Genomic DNA, 8,658 nt, shown 5'->3' on the forward strand with positions numbered 1-8,658 from the left:
TCATTCTGTGAGGGAAATCTGAGATGATTGTCAAACTACTGAAGTTTCACATTAGTGTATTGGTTTTATTATTAATAACATATAAAGGGCCCTCAACTTCCAGGTGTATTATACTTGTAATATTTATTGGGAAGTTAGTTGTTTAGAATAAATGTTGTTCATAACAAAATATTATAGGAAAAGCTAATTTATTGTATAACCTATTTACCACCCAATGTAATAAAAATAGAAAATAATATTTACCCTAGTAATAATTACATAAAGGTAATTAAATTTAATATAATAGTTATATTGATGAGATGTGCTTGAAGAAAAATATGTTGAATAAAAGATGGAGATGGATACTGTGAAAACTATGAGGACATCAGGGCATTTTCAGGGCCTGTAAACTTAAGAGTGAGAGCTATGCAAAGGCATGGGTGGTGTGCAGCTTTAAATAAGCAAGGCAGGTTTGCAAGCTGGCCTTCTAGAACTCAGGGAGTGCTTGTATTTTTGCCACTTATTTCTTATTCAGACTCCTCAACAACCTTGTGAAGCAGGAACCATATGCAGCAGAGATGCAGTTCCAATCAGTTATTGTGGATTTTGCTCACCTGGTGGAGATGTGCTGTCAAGCAGAGAAAAGTGAAATGTGTCTCCAAGAAGAGGTATCTCTGTTTCCTTGTCTATTCTCTTAGCACTCTTAGGGTAAAGTTAAAAAAAAAAAAAAAAATCCTTTCTCCATGCCAATCATGAATGGATTAGGAGAAAATCACAGTTTAAGTGGATCGGTGTAATTGACTATATTTGGGTTTAAGATATGTTAATATTTATGTTCATTTGAGGGAACTAGGCGTGTTAGACATGAATAAAGATAAATACAAAGTCATGACACCAGATGAACTGAGATGTTTAGGACTGAGGGTGGGAGGAAGAAGAATGAGTTGAAGACTTTCTCATTATAGAGAAATGGTGTCCTTGGAAATATAGAGAAATATTAAAGAGATAACAGTTTAAAGACCTGTCTGGGCAAACTGTAGTTTCGTTCTAGAAATTTCTGGGGGCATAATCAGGTAGAGTCACCAAATGTGGTTTGGGGCTTAACTAGGAAACCGGTTTAGGTGAAAAGGATTGCATTTTCTCAGTGGCAGATCATTTGAACAGGCGGTTGAAGAAGAGAAAGAGAAAAGAACAGTGACCAGAAAAAAGTGTCTCTTTGTGCACACACACCAAACTGACTACCAGGAGACTGTTTTGTGTAACTAATCTAATTGCATACAGTTAACAAAAAAAATGACTTTTCATAAGATGGTAACGTTGTATGACTTAAATTTCTAAGAATAGCATGGTAATCCTACCATCCCTGTGTGGCACAGAAAATTCATGTAAATTCATGGAGGGGACCTGGGATGGACCGTTCTCCTGGGGACATGACTTGCGAAGCAGAAACTAGGATATAGTAGGTAATAGTATCCGAGTAGAAGAATGCAAGCGTGTGGTTCAAAAAATAAAATATAATATAGCAGGCTTTACAGTCAAAACAGGCTGGGGCTAGTTAGTCCTAGTTAGGACTAGGTTTAGCAGGGGCCCAGGGAAACGTTTTCACAGGTAACAGTTTTCACGAATGCCTCAATTACCTTCAGTGGCTCTTTTCTACTTTTTCACCTAAACTGTACATGTGCTTATGTTAAAAGTCATGTATCTATGGTCTAGTCAAAGGTAGGCAAACTACAGCCCTCTGGCTAACTCAGCTCCACTCCCTGTTTATGTAAACAAGGTTGTGTTGGCACACAGCCTTGCCCATTTATTTACGTGTTGTCTATGGCTGCTTTTTACAACAGCAGAATTGAGTAGTTGTAAGACTGAGTAGTTGTGACAGACTGAATGAACTGCAAAGCTCCAAATATTATCTGGCTGTTCACAAAAAAATTTTGCTGACTCCCAGACCAGCTGAGACACAAAATGAAAATAGTCACAAGTGCCCATTTATTTACTTTAAAGCCCTTTCACTTTTTTGTAAAACATTCAGAAAACAGATCTCTACCTGAGTAACAACCCCATATCCACACAGATAAACACTTTTGCAGAAGGGCCTGTGCCTAAAAGTTCCCAAAGGAATTTTCTTGAAGTGTTCTTGCCCTTGAGTGTGAATGCTTCTTGCTTGAACTATTTCATCAATAGCATGAGAGGAAGATTTCTGTGTGCTTTTCTTCCCACACTTTTTGTCTGACAGTGCTCTTCAACTTAATCGTTGAAAAGCCCAAACTTTTCCCCTTCCCTCCCCTTCCCTCTCTACTTTCTTTTAGGATTTCTCCACAAATTAAAGGAGAAAATAGGGGCTATCTGAAGAATATGTCATGTTAATGAAAATTTGCTAGATGAACTTCTTCAGATAGAAATGCTTATTATATATAATTCTGCACCATCTATAAAGTTCGACCAAGTATATCTCCGTATGATTATTTTAAGGAGGTAATTCTGAAATATTCGTGTTCATCAGAGTTACTTGGAGGGCTTGTTAAAACAAAATCAATATTTTCCATCCCCAGCGTTCCTGATTTAATAGAGCTAGGGTGGGGTCTGATTATTTGCATTTCTAACAAGTTCCCAGGTGCTACTGATGCTGCTGGTTTGGCGACCACTTTAAGAACCACTTTCCTAAGGTGAAAGTAGATAATCATAAACTGTTTCCTCCCTCCCTTCACAATATATTTATATATCTAACTTAGTGAGAAGTTGGAACCAAGGACAGTAACAAAAATAATAAAACAATTGAAAAATAACCTATTTATGAAAGGAAGTGAAAGATTTTGGGGACATTAAATACAAAGGTAAGACTGGAATATAAAAGCAATAATCTTATATGAATAGGCTTAGCAAAAAATATAGGAATATATGATCGAAATATTTTGGAATCTTTTCATCAAGAATTTCAGTGAGTCTTTGTGCCTCTATGTTTGTGGAAGAGGTCTAGGTTTGACTGTAATGCAGAGGAATAATACCTAGTGGGTTTGGGAGTCTCCATGGAACCAAAATCCCAGAAGTGAAGAGGCTTAGCCAATTAGCAGTCTGTAGATGTTCCAAGTTAGACTAACTGCTCCAGGGACCTACATGCATTTTCTTTGTTTTCTTTTCTGAGATTAGAATAGTCAATTATGTGAATCTGTTCTGCCTGTTAAAAGAGAAAGTGGGCAGGTTTGAAGACTGCCTTTCTAGCTATGGCTAGTGGGAGGGTAAAACATTTTTAGACAAGATGGAAGACATATTTTGAGAAGTAAACCAGAATGCAGGAAAATTCTAAGGAGAAAAAAGTGAACCAAAATTAATGTTGGAATGTTGGTAAGAATAAGAATGAAACAAAATGAAGGAATAAAATAAGAAACTCAGCCATACAAGGTGAATTTGGATCTTCCAAAGAAAAGGAATTTCATATTTCATGAAATAATAATGTGAATTGTAGACTTCAGCAGTTTTAAGGAGAAAACTACTCAAAAATTCTCTCCTCCATGATAATTGTAGCCTGAGATACTTATCTGTCACCCAACAGAATATAACATAGAAGAAAGTTAACAAGAATTAGCAGGAATTTGGGCAGGTTGAAATGATGGTTTGAAAATAGTACATGAAATTTAACAATACAAAAAACAAAGTTCTGCTTTTAGTTGTGACTCAACACAAGTTCATGTGGAAAGACTTGCTGGTTTAAGTAGCCTATGCGTACAACTTGATGGGTCTACTATCAAAGCTACTGCGATCCCGGGATGCATTTCTGGAGAAAAAACAAGGATCAGATTAAGCAATGTGATATCGCAACCACATGGATCAGGTCACTCTGGGATACTGTATTTAGTTTCTTATGATACATTACACAAGTTTTGAAAATTACATAAGTAATACATGAACATGGCAAGAGTTCAGACAGAAGAGCAGGGTATATTTCCCATTCCCAAAAGGTAAGCAATTTAAGTTTTCACTTTTAGTATTCCTAGTGATTACCATTATTACTTTAATAGTTTTTTAAAATACTGCTGTCACTTAAAGAATATAGTATACTTACACTAACTTCGACAATACTACCAGTAGACTCTCAATTTTTTTTTTTTAGGTAAAGTATTTTTGTAGTTTTAGCTCTTTTATTGGTTATACTCTATCTCTTGGTCCTTCGACTTCAATCAGCATCTAGTGATTTTCCAAAACATAATTAACATGTCTAAACTTCTTTTGATTTCTTTGCCAGCTTTCCTTTTTAAAGCTATACCATTACTTCCACACTGTCTAGGTTTGTTCATCCTGCTTTGTAAATGTAAGGTTTATATGCTTTGTCAATAGGTTGATCCAAAAACTGGAAGCCATTAAATAGTGTTCAATAATGTGTTTAACTGTAATATTATTTACAGCCGTACAATGAATGGATTGACCAATAGTTTAATGACTTATCCTGTATCACTTAAAAAGTGTCAAGATTAAATGAAGTCTTTTTTCTTACTTACTATCAACTGCAGAAAATATGCCACATTTATTTAGTTTTACATATTTGGACTGTGATTTCCTAGTACATCCTTCTTTTTTGAGAGTTTCTAATTACCATTCTTTTTCCATGTTGACAAATAAAGCATCTACTTTCATCACACCACTAAAATATATCACACCGCTAAATTATATCAGGTTCTTAATTATACAGTTTTTGTAATAGAATATTCTATCATCTTAAAGTTTGATAAGATTTGAAACTTAAAGTTTGATAACATTTGAAAAGTCCTCTGACTTAATCTTTCAGTTTGGATTTAGTTATTTCTGGGACTGATTTATGGCTGTCCACTAAGAGTTTCTTTTTAAGTGTAACTCTGGGTAAAGTTGACTATTTCTAACATCTTATTTTGTGTTTTTTTTCTTGGATTCTTTTAAGTTTTTTTGGCTACATTCTTAAGTTATGTATGTATGTATTTATGTATTTTTTCAGAATGGGCACCCGGGTGATAAACTTTCGGGGCCCTTGCATTTTTAAATATTATTTCACCCATATATTTACACAGTTATTTTTTAAGCTGGTATGTTAGTTGGGGTTCTTTAGTTGTAAATAATAGGATCAAATTCTGGCTAACCTAAGTAAAAATTAGTACATTGAAAGGATAGTAGTGACTTCAGGAATCTTTAGGAAGTTTAAAAAAATGGGCTGAGCAGGAGATAAGAACCAAAGCAGCTCAGAAATCAATGACTTTCTGGTCTTTTACTGCTGGTACTTCTCTAATGTTACTATTCTGAGCTTCTATCTCTGCATTTTGATATGTTGATTAATATCACACCAATGACTTTATTTTTCAGAAGTTCATTATAGCTCTTACACTGATGGTGGTTTTTTTTTTTCTTTTTAGCATCAGTAGGCTTTATTCTTTCCAGTATATTGTTACTATTATTGAATTGGGATTTCAAAAGAGATGAGAGGTGACCCATTTTAAAAGGATCTTGGCAAGTTGTTATGTCCAGCAGTATCTAGAATGTAAAAAGGTTTGAAAAGCATGTCACAGGATTTGGAGAAGTAGACTAGTAATGTTTATTCCAAAGTCTTCAGATGGATGGCAGGTTAGCAGTCTCCCATACAGACAACGTACAGGCTGGAAGAAAATATTTGCAAACAATGCTACTGACAAGGGATTAATTTCCAAAACATACAAACAGCTCATACAGCTTAATACCAAAAAACCAAACAATCCAATCAAAAAATGGGCAGAAGACCTAAATAGACATTTCTCCAAAGAAGACATACAGATGGCCAACAGGCACATGAAAAGATGCTGAATATCACTAATTATTAGAGAAATGCAAATCAAAACTACAATGAGGTATCACCTCACACCGGTCAGAATGGCCGTCATTAAAAGGTCTACAAATAATAAATGCTGGAGAGGGTGTGGAGAAAAGGGAACCCTCTTGCACTGTTGGTGGGAATGTAAATTGGTGCAGCCACTATGGAGAACTGTATGGAGGTTCCTTAAAAAAACTAAAAATAGAGTTACTATATGATCCAGCAATCCTACTTCTGAGCATATATCCAGAAAAGACGAAAACTCTAATTCAAAAAGATACATGCACTCCAATGTTCATAGCAGCACTATTTACAATAGTCAAGACATGGAAGCAACCTAAATGTCCATCGACAGATGAATGGGTGAAGAAGATGTGATATATATACACAATGGAATATTACTCAGCCATAAAAAAGAGTGAAGTAATGCCATTTGCAGCAACATGGATGGACCTAGAGATAATCATACTAAGTGAAGTAAGTCAGACAGAGAAAGACAAATACCACATGATACAACTTCTATGTGGAATCTAAAAAATGATATAAATGAACTTATTTCTAAAACAGAAATAGACTCACAGACATAGAAAACAAACTTAATGGTTACCAGAGGAGATGGCAGGGGGTGGGGGGCGATAAATTAGGAGTTTGAGATTAACATATACACACTACTGTGTATAAAATAGATAAACAATGAGGATCTACCATATAGCACAGGGAACTATATTCAATGCCTTGTAATAACCTATAATGGAAAAGAATCTGAAAAAGAATAGATGTATATACTTGAATCACTTTGCTGTACACCTGAATCTAATACAACATTGTAAATTAACTATTCAATTTTAAAACATGAATTAAAAAAAGGAAATAAATTAACATTCAAACAAAACAAAACAAAAAAGTCATGGGTCACCGCGGAAGTAAGGATACGTAAATTCCAGAGGTATTTTTAAAAACAAGCCTAAATAGATTTCAATCTTTCTAGACAATTTAGGTGTGGTACTGTTTGAAGGTGGGAAGAAGAACTAAATTACTAGACTTCTAACCATTTTCTACAGGATCCTAGAGGCTCTTAGGAGTGCGAGTCATCTATCCCTCAGATGTGTGTGTGTTCATACCTTAGCAGTGGAGTTCTAGGGGTCCCATTTCCACTAAGCTAAAGATTTCACTTTTATCTACTTGGGCTTCCACAAATGATTTTTATTTGAATAAGGACTATACAGGTACAAATTGGGGAAAACTTTCGGACTTAATATCAAGGTCTACACCAGTACATATGAAGGGAGCAGAGATAATCTGATCAATTTTAGTGGTTTTGTTCCTCTTGAATTTCTATACCTGAATATGTAGTGATTTAGCATGGGATTACCCTAGAGCTGTTTTAAAATGCAGCGAGAAGCAGACGTTGATTGTTCATTCTTACCCTGCAGCAGAAGAGTGCCGTATTTTTGTGAGGAGGAAGCAAATTTTTATTTATTCTAAATCTGGGGTCCTGAAAGTGGATGAGGCATTGCAGTTAATTAAATCCTTAAGCTAAGGGACTAGGCCTGTGAGAAATTCTGAGACCTTGAGAGGCAGGCATATTAGAACCCATCTCAGGCATGCAAAAGGGAAGTCTTAAAGATTTTCTGTTTGGGGATCAGAGCTGCTTAGCTGTTTTCTCTTTCTCACAAATGTGCTTATTTGCTTTTTTTTAGGGGTCCAAACTGATCAAAAAGTGCCAGTCTATTTTGGGAGGCTAAATGATTCCAGCATATGTCAGTGTACAATCTTTGCTGAGAACTGCTTTTTGTTTTTCATGAATAATGAAATGCATGTCTAATATTCAAAAGAAGAATCAACACCATTTTTCAGCTACTAGCAATGTTACTCAGGAACATTAGCTAGTCTACACTAAATCTCTCCTTTCCTACTCAGCAGAGAAATCTACTTATTGTAACTCTCCTACAACCCACTTCCATCCCTTCTCTCTCCCCATAAGCTTTCTACTTCTCAGAAGCAGCAACAGAAATATGAAACCAAGGGGCCTTTCAAAACCTTAGGTGGGGGGCTTCCCTGGTGGCACAGTGGTTGAGAATCTGCCTGCCAATGCAAGGGACACGGGTTCGAGCCCTGGTCTGGGAAGATCCCACATGCTGCGGAGCAACTGGGCCCGTGAGCCACAATTACTGAGCCTGCGTGTCTGGAGCCTGTGCTCCGCAACAAGAGAGGCCGCGATAGTGAGAGGCCCGCACGCCGCGATGAAGAGTGGCCCCCGCTTGCCACAACTAGAGAAAGCCCTCGCACAGAAACGAAGACCCAATACAGCCATAAATAAATAAATAAAAAAAAAAAAAAAAAAAAAAACCTCAGGTGGATGTAATGAGCTACCACATTGAACTGGGACCTGGCTGCTGGGTTTCTGGAGTGAAAAAGACCCCAAGTGCCATTTGTGGTTTCTATCTGTACCACTACTGAAAATGATTATTGATGAACTGAATGAAATGTGTTTTACAATAAAGGTACTTACATGACTGTATTCCCTTTCATCTTTACCCGAGATATGTGATGTTGACATTGTCACCAAGGGGTCCTAACATATTTATATTCACTTGAGCTTTCAGTGATGATTTGTAATAGTAGTCTTTTCCCTGGAAATCCTGGCATAAATGACATAAAGAACTTATCATTTCGACTTAGTTTTGCAGATTTTTTTTGGTGTGTGTAATGAAGTAAAAATAAGCAGTGATATTTTAGTGCTTACTAAATAAATGATTTTGGTTAGAGAAAATGTTTAGTTCTCATTATAGTGCTCTTTACTTGATTTCAGTTTTTCCTCACTCCAGTAATTTCAGCATGTTCGTATGTACTAGCAAATTAAATCCAATAAACAT

General features: G+C 36.0%; 1 protein-coding gene across 1 annotated transcript in view; it reads left to right on the plus strand.

The window, feature by feature from the left end:
* Positions 1-7,527, plus strand: part of LOC133091814 (alpha-fetoprotein-like) — a 38,803-nt gene extending 31,276 nt beyond the window's left edge. Inside the window, exons 13-14 of the mRNA XM_061191020.1 lie at positions 515-647; positions 7,483-7,527. Coding sequence (XP_061047003.1) covers positions 515-647; positions 7,483-7,527 — 178 coding nt within the window. The remainder of the gene's footprint in view (positions 1-514; positions 648-7,482) is intronic.
* Positions 7,528-8,658: the final 1,131 nt, after the last annotated feature.

The sequence above is a fragment of the Eubalaena glacialis genome, chromosome 5 (assembly GCF_028564815.1).
Source record: "Eubalaena glacialis isolate mEubGla1 chromosome 5, mEubGla1.1.hap2.+ XY, whole genome shotgun sequence".
Lineage (NCBI taxonomy): Eukaryota > Metazoa > Chordata > Mammalia > Artiodactyla > Balaenidae > Eubalaena > Eubalaena glacialis.